General features: G+C 37.3%; 1 protein-coding gene across 3 annotated transcripts in view; it reads left to right on the top strand.

Annotated features, from left to right (window-relative positions):
- The window catches only part of PPARG (peroxisome proliferator activated receptor gamma), a 54651-nt gene that overhangs the window by 27388 nt on the left and 12548 nt on the right, over positions 1–14715 (top strand). For all 3 annotated transcript variants that reach the window (XM_051793122.1, XM_051793125.1, XM_051793124.1), the window contains 3 exons: positions 5273–5500; positions 7255–7424; positions 8766–8904. In XM_051793122.1, the coding sequence (XP_051649082.1) occupies positions 5281–5500; positions 7255–7424; positions 8766–8904 (529 nt within the window). In that variant the 5' untranslated portion in view covers positions 5273–5280. The remainder of the gene's footprint in view (positions 1–5272; positions 5501–7254; positions 7425–8765; positions 8905–14715) is intronic.

Below are 14715 nucleotides of genomic sequence, written 5' to 3'. Positions count from 1 at the left end.
TAGGACCTGAAAACAGCAGTGACAGAAATGTTGGCTTCAACTACTTGACAGTTGCCACACAGAATTTCTGTGTCAGAGGCAAGGAAAGAACCGAGTTTTTGGAAGGGGAATGCAATTGTGTTATCACAAGACTGTCCATTCTCATAGTCTTTCCGCAGCGTTCTCATCTAGAATATCAAGGGAGGTCTTTAAGTCAGTGGGTGTGGTGCCATCACTTAGGGTAGATGTGTTTTTGCAAGGCACACATAAAGCATTTTATTGCTCCTCCTAATAGATGAATTGAATATACAGCTGCTCCTTCACTGTCTCTAAATTTTTGTTAAAAGCCAGGACTGATTGTGTGATCTTAACCAACTTATGTAGGGCATCAGAGAAGTCTGAGCTGGCCTTAATTAATTAGTAAAAATACCATTAAGTTCTGCAGTACTTGCTTGAGTTTACTTGACAAACTGACACATTTATACATGAGAAGAAATTCAGACTATTCCATTAAATATCTTTTAGTTAAAGAAAAAAAATCAGTATTTACATCACATATATATTTGTCCGTATTTATACCTGTCCGTGTCATATAATTATATCATTGCCTTGAATTTAATAATGTTTCCAACTGAGAGGCTTTATCTATTCAATTTTTTTTTCTGATTTTCTGTAACTCCTATGATGTTAGGGTGTTCCGATTGCTTCATTAAATACCTCTAGGGTCATATTTTGGTAGTTTTGTCTGGAAAGAGCGTGTCTAGAATGTAGTGTAACAGGCCTTTCAGGTTAACTGAGCACAGGTAGTGTTTATGGTAAAGAGGAGCTCGTGATCCAAGATGTTTTTCATGCCATGGTAATCTCTTATGTTATATTTTACGTTTTCCTAATATGAAAAATGCAGCAAATAATTGTCTTAGAAGCTGGAAAGCAATTCAAGTTCAGATTGCTAGGGAATGAAGTGACTTAATGATATGATATTTCTCTAATCAGCACCAGAATAATCAATTGTGAGCTGTCACTGTGGATCCCAGCCAGAATAGACCTGCATCAGAGGAGTCCATGTGCCTCCTTTCCCTTCCTTGCACACAACACTCAGCAGTGGCTGCAGGAGTTTACATGCAGGTGAAGGGAGTTCTGACAACTGGTTTGCTATCTCAGTGTTATCTCAGCAGCTTTATCTCTTTCGCTTCTGGTCTTTTTTGAGGATTAAATGGTAAAGCTCCTCCATCTGACTTCCTGTGAGTAACGTCCCTGCTGCTGTTCTGCACAGCCCTTTGCTGGCTGAGAATGAGCTTTGCACATGAAAATCGTTTAAACCAGATAGAAGCTTATTGGTCTCTTACCTGGATGTCACAGGAGCATATGCGAGTTTTATGAAAGAATTCTGTAATCTGTTGATTGAACTTACTGTGTTTTTTGGTGTTGGTTTGGGGTTTTTTTTAAAGCCATGAGAAGACAATTAGTTGTTGGTTTTTTCCCAGAGAGAAATGTTGGTGTTTTGGCAGGGGGGGCTGGGTGGAAAGAAAAAATACACAGTAAAAATCAAGTAAAGCTATATGCAAAATAGGAATATTTGTAAACTAACTATTAAACATAGGAACACTTTTCACTTTCTGGTTTTCAATAATGAAAAAATAGCACACAGAAGGTTTTCTTTATTCTAGTATTGCTAATATGAATCTATCTGGAAAGTGAAATTCATTGTTTCTACTGTAATAGCAAATTTTATTAAACTGAGCAAGGTATCCATAATTTGATTAAGTCGTAGGTGAAGATTTGAACATAAAAACTGTAATGAAATGATTGGTGTTTTGTACCCAAAACCTGAGCAAACCTGAAAATTCTCATAATTCAGAAATGTTTATGAACAATATTAATTTGGGATTATTGATGCTGAGCTGCTTTGTTGTTTAAAGAAATGCTATAATGTGCAACTTGTTATCCAGAAATAGAGAAAGAAGTACCAAACATCTCTCTTGTGATTAGTTTGTACTTTTATATTCTTACAGAACAGAAACGACTGCACTGACATCTTCAAGATGCCTTTAGCAACCTTGAATTTACTGGCACCTTTAAAAGATTGCTATTAATTGGTATTTCTGTGCACCAGTGTTGTTTTATTTCTTTTTGGTTTTTTTATCCAAGCAAATATGTGCATGATGAGGAAGTCAAATTTAGTCCATTTGTTGTCATGAAATATGGTAAGAAAATATTCATTTACCCCCTCCTTGAACAGACATCATAGTAAGTCCTAGAAATAGAATCCCGACAGCTGGAAAAGCACAGAATTTGCTTTATTAGATTTTATTTGTTTAATTTGCTTTATTTGATTTTACTTTAACAGAAGACTTCAGATACACTTGGGTGTATGTCTAGTGTCATCTCTAGGTACCTTTGTGGACATCTCAGATGAAATTATAATATAGGCAACATAAGGATTTTTAAAAACTAAAAGTAGATGTTTTTTGTAGTAGAATGACTTAGCAAGGCCTGCTTAGTTGCCTGAAGCTCAGAAGAACTGATATTACCAGTCATGGGATATTAACCTCTGGAAGGGATGGAGTTTATAGGCTTTTGACTAAAGACTTGTAAATGGCTGTTGACTCCAGATTTTATTACCTTAGAGCAGAAGTCGGAGGAGCACAAAGCAGAATTACTTTGTGACCTGGTGAAGCTGAGGAGTGCAGCCACAATTGCCAGGGTTTCTCTTCAGGGCAATTTCAGCATTTGTATTTCCTCTGCTCTCAGTATGTACAATGCATGTTTGACGTGGACAGACACGCAGAAAACAACAATTAATAGAGAAAAACCAGTATGCATGAAACACAATCACTCCTATTCAGGGATTGTTAATGACAGGTTACTTTTTAATTCTTTATCTTTAGTTTGCTGCTTCTAAAACTTCATACAAATCTAAAACATCACAGATTCCAGGCTAGAAATACTTTTACTAAGAAACCACTCTGGTGTTATTGGTAGACTTTGCTGAAATAATTTAGCTGTGCTGACTATGAAGCCAGAGGATTCCTGCTAAGGAACTCCTGTGGCCTCTTAGCTTTTGGGGCCTGTGCCCAGCAAGCCAGACCTCTGGACTTCCCTGCTTAGCTGAGTCTTTCTGAGCTGTAGTGTATCTGCTCATAGGGAATTTCTGTATTAGAATGATTCGGGACTTTCATTGAATTAATCCCATTGAACATCATCACCTTCTCCAGAACATCCCAGTCATTCCCGAGTGTGAGGTGAAACACAGTCTGGCTTGACTTGTTGTTCAGCTCACAGTGCTTGGCAAAGGAGCCTTTGAACTTGAAGAGACAAGGTGCTCAGGCTGTAACAGGGACTTGCCTGCAGCCATCCTTCTTCTTCACCCCTGAGGCAGCAGATAGAAAGTGGACATAACCCTTGATGTCACTTGCTTAAAGGAATATAAGCCCTTTAAATGTTAGATTATATATTTCTTTTTATATTTATTAAGGATTTGTCTAGTAATTACAAAAATGGGCTCTTAAGGAGTCTATTCTATTTTGTTGCTCTGTTTGGAAATCTGTTTAAGGAAGGCAGCTCCCAGAGTTGATGGCCAGGGACTTGTACTTCCTGCTCACAGAAAAATTGACTGTGTGGAAGATAATAAGATAATACATACCGAGGTACTCTGACAACCTGTCATGTACTTTCCCCAGATAATTGTCACTTGTGGTAGGTAGAAATTCTATTCTGTACTTGGAGATAGATATTGCTTTCATTGTGGATGACATGAGATAATATCCCATCCATGATAACATGAGAACATACAGAACAGGATAACATACAGGATAACACGAGATAACATCCCATGCAGAAGCCTTTGAGAGGGGGAGTGGCTGGGAATACAGGAGCATCTGTTTTGTCCCCACTGCAGTGAGAATTTCTCATCTGAAATTTAAGAATAAGAAAGATCTTTTGCAACCTTTCTTGTCAATGTGCAGGGTAGAAGAATTAAAGTGTTGTGCTGGGAGTCCCAAAAGGTGGAAGAACGATGGTGACTTTCCCAAGGAAATATTAAGGGAACTGTAGCCACTGCTGGCCATTGCTCCCCTGGCACTCCAGCACAGCCAAGGGGGAGCACAGTCACTCCTTTGCTCACCAGTAGCTCTGTCAAAACAAAGGATGAGCTCCAAATTATGGAGCAGGTCTGTTCCACTGCAGTCATTTTGCAACAGCAGTTTTGGCCGTGCAACAGACTAGCTTTGATTCAAAGCAGATCAAATCGAAGTTTCTGTTATCTGGAGGTTAAAGGCTACTTTCTTGATTGGGTCTGAAGTCCAAATTAAACAACCAAATTGACCAAGCTATTTTAGTTCTGTAACATCTATTCTATTTTTAGATTAGAATGTTCTTTTTATAAATCATGGAAAATTAAACACAGACACGAGTTATAAAATAGTCTTTTGCACTTGTTGTAACTTACAGACTTTTTCATATTTAAAATAAGTCTAAATCGAGGATTTCGGTCCAGGTATCTGTCAGAAGAGAGGCCTTGGAAAAACATTTTATATCTCAATCTAAATTCACTCCATTTGCAGAAGATTTTTGCAGATTGAAACTTTTTGTTTACTACTTTCAAGATTTGTATAAATACATATGGAATTTGAAAAGTCATGAATTAAATTTCCTTGAGCCCTGGGTTTAAGATTGGGATAAAACCTTTGCAAACTTGAATGAGAGAAGATTTCAAGTATTTCTGTTATTTCGAGGAAAACCACCACTATTTAACACCAACTACTTTTTTTTTCTTAATATAAAAACCCTTAGGATTTTCAGGCACTTGGGAAGAATGATGATTAGAATTTGCAAAACTGAAAAATTAATTGTGAAAGACTTGGGATTCTATTCATGTGCATGCTATTGAGAAACGCAGTTAAAGTCAGTGTTATCTGTCTATTAAAAAAAAAAAAAGTGATTTTTTCCCCACTTATACTGCTTTAATTTCTTTATACCAAAGACAGCCTTTCTGTTCTAAGGCTGAGCCCTGGCTGCCAATTATCTCATTTGCTGTTATGACATGAGATGTCAGAGCCTTCCTAAGAACCTAAAAGCTGAATTAACTACCCAGTGCCAGCCATGCAGTGTCATTATACATCTAATGTGTTATCTGATGGCAAGCCAAAGGGTAGATGGGGCCTAAACACTCCCCTAAAACCTACACCTGAGTATGAGTTTGCATCTCAACCCTCTGGATGTGAGACAGTTGGGCCTGAACACATTACAGAGATAATGAACTTCTTTTAAAATGTCTTTGTTTGTTTGTTTTCAGGGATTACAATGGTTGACACAGAAATGCCGTTTTGGCCCATTAATTTTGGAATTAGTCCTGTGGATCTGTCTGCAATGGATGATCACACCCATTCCTTTGACATAAAGCCATTCACCACTGTTGACTTCTCAAGCATTTCTTCCCCACACTATGAAGATATTCCTCTAGCAAGAGCTGAGCAGTCAAGCATTGATTATAAGTATGATATCAAGCTCCAGGATTGCCAAAGTAAGCTTTTACTTTTTTAAAATATTTTCTTCATGGTCAGTCTGCTTCATTGTCTGGAAGGTAGCAGAGGTGTCCACAAGATATTCTTGCAGGGCAGATAGAAAAGACAGAATACCTATGGCAGACCTTCACCCTTCCAGGGCAGCACCTGGAGATTAGGCAAGGTATCATCAAGTATCCAAAATTACATGAAACACATTTTATTAGAAGCATGAACCCCTGCATTTGTTTCTGATACGGTCCTTTTCCTGTACTTTGTGCGTAACCTGGCCTTCGAAGCTCTATGCACAAGATGCAGAATAAATCTCCTGTCTGTTAAGGAATGCCCCAGCATACACAGTATATAAATTATTAATGTGTGCAGCTTTTAAATTCCAAATGACCTAAGAAACTGATGGAGTAGAAATATTGGCTACATCTGAGTGACAGCATTGGTATAGCTGTTACCAGTGTTCCTGGATTATTAACATACTGTGAAACACGCTGCTCTTCCCCTAGTTAAGGTAAAAAACCTGCATTGAACTCTCCTTTAAAGAGAGGAAGGGACCTATTCTTAAGTACGTTGTTACTGCATTTCTGCTCAACGTAGGAATGTGAGTTTGCTGTGCCTGAGATGCACTTCTCCTACTTAGATCTGGCATTACTTTTGTTGACAGTAATCAGTACAGGAACTCTTTCAGGGAATTCTTACTGGGAAAATTGTGGTATTTCATTTTGATTGCACAGCAAAGCAGGTGCTATGTATCTATGAGTACATTTTTTCAGGTAACAATTTGTATTCCTTTTGTTTAATTAGAAATATTCATAACACTTTAATAACAAGCTAGAAGGTACAGTAGAGTTTAGGTAGGATAAATCTCCCTGATCTTTACATAGATAATTTTCCACTTTTCTTTTTCTTCCCAGTTTATATAGTAAAGAAAAGTTTCTAGTTTATATAGTGTAGCCAGTCTGGAAAAAGAAAAACATTTATGTTGTTGTAATACTGTGTCTGTTACATCACTCCTGAGACAAGGCCCAATGGAATGTTCTGGTGTCAAATGTCACAGCTCTCTCCTGTGGCCAGTAATGATTGATTTAAAGATATCATAGTTATTTTTTGAGCTTGTTCAATATTATAAATTGTTCTCTTAATTAGAAACTGTTCAATATTATAAATTGTTCTCTTAATTAGAAACTTTCAGAAGAGAAAATGTATCTCTAAAATTAAACAGTGTTCCCCGGGAGAGAGCTAAATTTCTTTAAATATCCAATATTATATTATCATATATATATATATATATATATATAATCCAATTATATATTATTCAATGTATAGGTCTATTAGACACTTAAATATTTTTTAGCCTAGGTTCGACACTCCATCCCATCTCCCTGCAGTAGTTCTCAACACCTTAAAGGAATACAACCAGATTAGATACTGAGAGGAGGAAAACCTTTCAAATATGAATTCTCCATACATAAATTTTTAATTTCCCTGTCTTCAAATCATTCCACACTACAGAGCTGAAAACTGGATCTGGAATACACTTTCTACATCAGAATCTGCCCTTCCAGCTTTTTCAGCCCATATACTGCCACTGAAAAAGCAGCTTCCATCCCTTTGCAGCCTTTGTCTGCTGCTCATTTTTTGTTATGGAGAGACCTGGGAATCTGGATGTGTTTACTGTGATTGCTGGTGATTGTTCCTCGCTGCTTCTTCCACATATTTCATTATACTTAGAGTTTATCATGTAAATCTTCTCTGTGCACAGGTGCAATCAAAATGGAGCCTCCTTCCCCACCCTATTTTGCAGAGAAGGTTCAGCTGTACAACAAACCTCACGAGGAGTCTTCCAACTCACTCATGGCCATCGAGTGCCGCGTGTGCGGGGACAAGGCCTCGGGGTTCCACTACGGGGTCCATGCCTGTGAGGGCTGTAAGGTAAGGGGGGCACAAAGGCACTTTTTCTGAAGACTCGATACTATTTTTCATCTGAATAATCACTCAGTAAAATCATAGATCTGTGCTTTTAAGAAAACAAAGTTTCAGGTCTTTAAGGAAATTGTTCTGCATGTACTTTATGACTTCATAAGTGTTTTTTTAAATGAAACTTGCTTTTTCTTGTCTACCTTACTATCTATTCAATTTTTTGTGCATTTCTTTCACTTTTGTCAATTATGCAGTTATATTTCATTCCTGCTGTCCTGGAGGTCACATGCAGAATCTGAATTCACAGAACGCAGCAAAAGCAAACTTGTGCCCAACTCCAAAGCACTGAGCAATTTAAAATTCAGGCTCCGTTATTCTGATTGATTAGAGTTTCTTTACCCAATTCACACATTTAGAGAATTCTAATGGTATTAGAGAATGTGGCTTTCTGCTTTAAAACTCCATTTTTTTTTATGTCAGTGATATTTAGTGTTCATAGCACATAAAGGAGAAGTGGATGGTGTAAAAATTGCAGTCCTCAAGAGTGAAAAAAGAAACGTCAGGGAAAGAAATCATGATAATTTATTAAGTTCAAAGAAAAACATTAGAGTTTAATGTGAAACTTCCATGTTCTCTATTTCCAGTATCTTGAGGAAAATAACTAATAGGAAAGACCCAGTCCAGAGCTTAAATAAAATTTGTAACATTGAATTTGGAACACACATAAAGCAAAAAGTATTAGGTAGATTACTTAAATTACGGTGAATTATATAAGAGTTGGCATTATGCTTTTATTATTCCCTGTAAGATAAAAATGGTGATAACTTTGGATAAACTTTATTAATTGATTATGAGTGATCTGAGAAAGCACCTTTAGACTGTAAAAAGAGAAATAACCCACAACCTTTTTTATTTGCTAGAGATCAAACTGCTGTTGGCAGAATTTTTGGTTTGTTGTGGTTTATAAAAAATTTTCTACATTGGTAGTGAACTTTAAATTTTGAAAATGTCCTGTTTATTTCATAGTAAATTGTCCCATGAGCAGTGGAGCAAATGGAGCTTTGCTTCCTTTGGCATTGTGCTCTTCATGCTCAGCTCCCAACTGGCATCCCCAGTGTCCTTTAAACCCCACTGATTCCCATAAGCTTTGCCAGCTTTCTGAGAATTTTAGCCCTCTCTCAGTTGAAAATGCCGGATGCGATCAGCACAGGAGCAGACAGGATGGTCACAGGAGCTTTGTTTCCTTTGGAAATCCAGCTGACCCAAAGGGCAGTTCGCTGTGTGTGTAGAGAAGGGAGATGGTGACACTGGCAGTTCCTTGCATCCTTTTACATGTTTTTATGTTTACTGCAGGGCTTTTTTCGAAGGACAATCAGATTAAAGCTAATTTATGACAGATGTGATCTTAACTGCCGTATCCATAAGAAAAGCAGAAATAAATGTCAGTACTGCAGATTTCAGAAATGCCTCGCTGTTGGAATGTCACACAATGGTAAGTGCACAAAGCATATTTTAAAATAGCAGTGTTTCATCTGAAAAATAACATGGCACATGAATAAGATTATTGAATGTGCTGCTTTAACACCTGGAGTCTTCAGTTTCTTTACACCAGGCAGATCAGAAATATATGTTAGAGACATTGCCCCTGAGTTTAGGAGACTGCATGTGACTGGAGATGACTTTAGACATAAAAATCAGAGAGGTGGAGATTTGCCTCTCTTGATGCAATACATAATGTAACATATCAATTGGTTTTACTCTCCATTACACCACTGGTAGTTCTCCCTGATCATATTTCCAGTGTAATTGTTATTTTTCAGTTCATGGTCTTGTTTTCTGACAAGTTTTTTTTGCATGCTGTAGCTCAATGTGTCTTTCCTGTAAGCTGAAAACTTAATAATGAAAAATGGACTACAGAATGTGCTGAAACTTTGGAAATAATAGCAACTTGAATTTGCTAGTAGAATTTGTAGTCTTAGACAGGCAAGGTGTTTGCAGTGCTCTCTGGTTCTGTGGTTGCCTTTACCATAGGTAAGCGGATTACATGAAGCATATCATGGTACTGCTTTCTTGCATAGAATTTGTAAGAAAGTCCCTCTGAACTTTAAAATTAACAGAGCAATTCATGTGGAAATACTTACGAATGTTTGGACAGAAAGATATGAAGATTCTTTGTTGCCTTGCTTTGGCAAAGCTGAGTAAAAACAGGAATTAACTGTCATAACATAGAGACTTATGTAATTCTAAGGGTAAAGAATTGCAAACATGACTGGGAAAATAATTTCTCTGTGGTTTTTTTAGAACTTTCATTATTTTCTATATAAAAAATGAGTGTACTGTCCCCAAGAGGAAAGTTTAACTGTGGTTTGCAAAGTTAATACATGCACTGAATGTAAATTGGTATGGGAAATGTTTTCCTAATAGAAAATATGGTTTTCAAATTCCTGGGATGCAACAGTAACACTCAAAAATAAATCTAATTTTGAAATGCTACTGTGGGTATTTTTATAGTAATTCAGGAGGTTTTATTATTATTATTTTCGAGGTGCATGCCAAATTCTCCCATAACCCAGCAGTTGTGTCAATGGGAACCATGTGCAGTTCCATCGAGAAGGGGAGGGCCAAGACCATTCTCTCTGGCTTAGTAACATTAAGAATAGCTTTAAAATTAACATTTCACCTACCATTCTTTCCTGTTCAGCCACTGCCAAGGCAGAAGCTGTGGCACTGAAGGGGCCCGTGGTTACAGGAGCTGGAGGGAGGGATGGAGAGGAGCAGGAAAGGGCAAAGCCACTTGTCCCGGGGCTCAAAGGAACATTTTTCTTTGCTCCAGCTGGGAGTTCACCTAACAGGGTGTTGGTGTTTCTATTCCAGTATTGGCTTCTACATTTGCCTTGTTTGGGTTTTTTGCCCACTCTGGTTACATTACATTGCATGAAATGCCCTCATTCCTTCATAATTTATATACAAATTTATAACAAAGAGTGGAATTTCACCTTTGAAGACACAAGCCTTTATGGATGAGCATAAAGAAATGCAACACTGCATGTTGTCAATGACACTGAGAGACTTCTTACTGTTATATCTACAAATTAAAGTTCATCACATCACATGGAAATTGTAAAGGCTTGGAATCAGAATGTGGATTATTTGTGCCTGAGGGTTCCAATCTATGTCTGTCTTTGTGTAGATATATTATTGCAAAATGATCAGGGCACTTGCAAAAATGGGGAATGCCAGGAAACACTGAGCAGCTACAGCCACATTTTTTCATGTATAAATGCTACATACTATTTGGCTAAAGGTTAAAAAAGACAGTAGTGTTCTCATGCTTTGAATATTGTTTTCCTTTCCTTCTCTAGTCACAGTGCTGCTCTGTGTTTAACCCTGAGTTGCTCAGATTGTATTCTGAAGCACCACTAAGCAGAAGCTTGGTTCTCTTATTTTAGAAATGTCATTCACTTTTTTTCTCTTCTACTATAAGACTTTACTTTTATAAACCTAAGTACTGTAATGGTAAAAGGAGACATGGCAATATGTCTTCATCATCAGTTCTGGGAGCAGTGAATTGCTCAGTCTGGGCACATGCCTCCAGTAAGGTCAGACAGGTACCCACCTTGGTTTTATCTTATGTTTTCTAATGTAAGAAACTGTATTTATGATCTATGTGGGGACTCCTTTATACTCAAAAACAATCTAGACAATCAGAAGAATAGTGTCCTACAGAGTAGTCTATAAGCAATCACAGTGACTTCTCCAGGCAGTAAAATCTGTAATTAAGGATAAATATTCTAGTTTTTCCACAGAAAGCCGGATGATGTAATGTAGCATACTTTGCAGTGTCTTACCATATTGGTTTTATATTACTGATATTTGGAGAACTGCAAATGCAAGTAAAAGAAATAACTGCCCAAGGAAAGACAGAGATCTCATGTTCCAGCTACAGGCACATGCCCAAACTTGCAGCATCTTGTATTGCTGGGAAAGAAGCTGCCACCTGAAGCCCTTCCACCCTCACAGCAGGAGCAGCAAGCCCTGATTCCAGCAGCTCATGGGCTTGTCCCTGCCCTTGCCATCCCTACAGATTTGGATTGATCCCCTTCCCAGGCTCCTGGGAAATAAGGCAGTGGCTGAGTGCAGATGGAGGAGAGAGGAGATGAATAGAAAGGAGGATCAGTGGTCCAGGGTACAGAAGATGAGGCCAGAGGCACAGGGGAGGTGGAGGGCAAAGCAGGAAAGGATGTCACCCATCCTTGAAATTTTCCTTAACCACCAGAAGTGCTGTGAGTTCTTATCCACCCTCTGAACTCTTTTTCCAACCTAACCTTTGTAAGCATTGTCATCAGTCCCTCCTTCTTTCTTCTCATCCAAAATCTCACTTTCCAAACTCCTTCCATAAACCTCCTGGTGCCTGACTTTTGTGTCAGTCCCTCGAAAATGACAATGACAATGATTTTTCCAAAAGGAAACCAATAGGCTGGTCTCACAAAACTGAATTTTACCCCACATTTTGCCCACAATGCTATAAAACATTGAACACAATCTGCTGCAACTAATATAGTATTTTAAAATATATTCTAAACATTAAAAAAAATTAAGTCCTATGTCTATGAAACTGCAAGATAAGAATGCTTGATTTACAACTCTCCATGTTGTTAATGAATTGTTATATTTAAAATATACTTTTGAGTCCTGATCACCTTTGCTTTAGGAAACTTTACTCTCATCATTCATTAATTAGATCAGAAATCTTCCCAACACTCATGTTCATGAAATAGGGACAGTGTTTAAAAGTGGGTCATGAAAGATCCACTGCTACTAAGGCACCCCAAAACCACTCATTTAGAAAGAAACAACCACATGTGGGAATGACAGATTGCTAATAAACAAAAGATCCATCAAAAAATAAAGATGCATAACAGACTTCACCCCAAGTTTGGGGCAGTAAGAGATAACCCCACTGTGGCACTTGGTTTTTCCATTTCCACTTACAGAGAAGGAATTGAAAATCATAGTTTTTAAAAAATAAACCAGGAATATTATCTTTGTAGAAAAATTTGCCTCATGAGCCCCCATGCCAAGTATTCCTCAGAAATAAATACCAAATGTCTCTGCAGCTTTAATCGTGTCATTTGAAATAGTCTTTCTCTGCCTCTTTGGCCTTTACATCCCTAGTACATTATGGATAAAGGTGTTTGCATTCATAAAATTTAGCTCAGTGAAGACAATTCTCTGATTTAACATTAATTTCTCATGTGGTTTTGACTGTATGTATAAAAATTATACAGTGTCTCAAGCACATGGAAACAAAAATGAGACATGACTCCAATAAGGAAGAGTACTGAAAAATAACACAGTAATGGATAATATTCAGCTTTTATAATATTTTTCAAGCAGACATCACAAAGCACTTTTCAGGAATATAAGTATCACCGTCACGAAATAAAAATAAATGGCAAGTGAAAGAAGGTATCTACTCTAAAACTATTAACAGTAAATGAAGTATTTGCAGTATGATGAATTCCAATGCAATCTGTAAATTAATAGAAATAATTTTATATTAGAAGCACTGGGGCTTATAACACCTGGCTGCTTTGCACAGGTAATTTGATGCCCTTTGCTGGGGATAAGCACACCAGAAATGGGATTCTGGAACACCCTCAGTCAATCCTATTTTGCGTTTAAAAAATAGGTTCAATGTAAGTTGTTATTTATTATTTCCAAGGAGACAAGAGACTGCACAGGGATCCAGCTATAGGATAAGGGGCATATTTAGAAAACATGGCATGCATACTATGCTGTCACTTTGAACTAAGACTTTGACACTGGCTTGCGAGAGTACATCAATACATGAATGTGGAAAGCTTCTGTAAGTTTTAAAAAAGAAGCTATCCCCCTCGATTCCAGTGAACTTCCTTGAAAAAACAGGCACTAGTTGAATGTCTGAATTTCTAGCACAGTGCTTGTTACCAGTCTGACTTCTGTTCTTTAAAATAATACAACTATAGAGCTTATTTATTCTCTAATGACAAAACAATCTCTGTTTTGGAAATCCCTGATCTTTTCAATAAAGTCTCTACATGGAACAATTGTGTGTCAATAATCAGGGGCACAGCTGGTATATACACTGTGCCATATCACTAAGAATGTTCCAGGAGATACCTGATTAAAAAGGGGAGTGGGGAGAAGAAAAAAAAAAAAGGTGGAAAGATGAAAATTAATTTTTGATGATTTTAATGCCTTGGGGAATGTACAAGCTATTTTAGAGCTAAGTTAATATTCAAACAATGTGTGTCCCCTTTTTTTATCCCTTGTTTGTAGGGATAACCTTGGTGAAAAGGAGTCCTATGCCAGTGAGATTTAGGACTCCTAACTACTGGTGTTCAATTACCCAACAATAAAGAACAACCAAGCAAATCTGAAATATGCAGCACATACATCCTGAGACTGAGTTTGCTGAAAGGGAAATGTAGTACAGTTGCAAAAATAAACAACCTTGTTTCTACAGTCATGAAATAAGACAACTGATCAATAAACATAATGTATGAAAAATGGAGAGGGGGGGTATGTTTTCTGGCATAATTATTTATTCTTGAACAAAGGTGTCATTCTTGCCCATGAGCACATTGCAAGCAAACTCATAGAAGAAAAGTGGCTAGTCCTTTCCAGAATAAACACCCTTAATATAATCATCTATATGTGTGATCTTAACAGCACTTTTGCTTTATCCAAGGAAGACACTAATCACTGAAAAAACATTCATAATGTTTCTATTTCCCCCAAGGCCAAAATGCAAACTTTTTATTTCTTCTTTCTGTGTTTTTGTTTGTTTGTTTTTCTGTTTTGATGCTCTTTTGTTCTGTTTTGTTTTCATAATATAAAATCAATTCTGTTTACCGAAATTTCATGTGATAAATCAGTCTTGGTCTTGATGGCTCATCTGAAATATGACCCAATTCAGTCCCCATATGAATAAATAGTGGCTTGGATAGTGAGTACATGGGTGTAAATGTAGGAGATTTAGAGTCTACCCTGGGTTAGTATTGAGCAATTTTGAGATCACATGATGAGGTAGAACCATTTTGTGTTCTTTGAACACTTCACATACATAGAAGTGCCGTGAAGAACTCAGTCTTTTCTGGCTTTTTTTTATCCCTGGACAACTCACTTTCTCATTCCATAATTCTTATGGTAACATTTTTTAGCACTTGCTACATTAAGTTCTGCTGAACTATTTAGGAATTTATTTCTGCAAGGCATGTGAGGGCTTTGTTTCTAAATAAATGAAGAATCTGAGATCCAT

The sequence above is a fragment of the Manacus candei genome, unplaced genomic scaffold (assembly GCF_025592945.1).
Source record: "Manacus candei isolate 608988 ecotype Guabito, Panama unplaced genomic scaffold, ASM2559294v1 h1tg000036l, whole genome shotgun sequence".
Classification (NCBI taxonomy): Eukaryota; Metazoa; Chordata; class Aves; order Passeriformes; family Pipridae; genus Manacus; species Manacus candei.
Note: the sequence above shows the minus strand (reverse complement) of the source record. Positions and strands in the feature narration are given on the sequence as shown.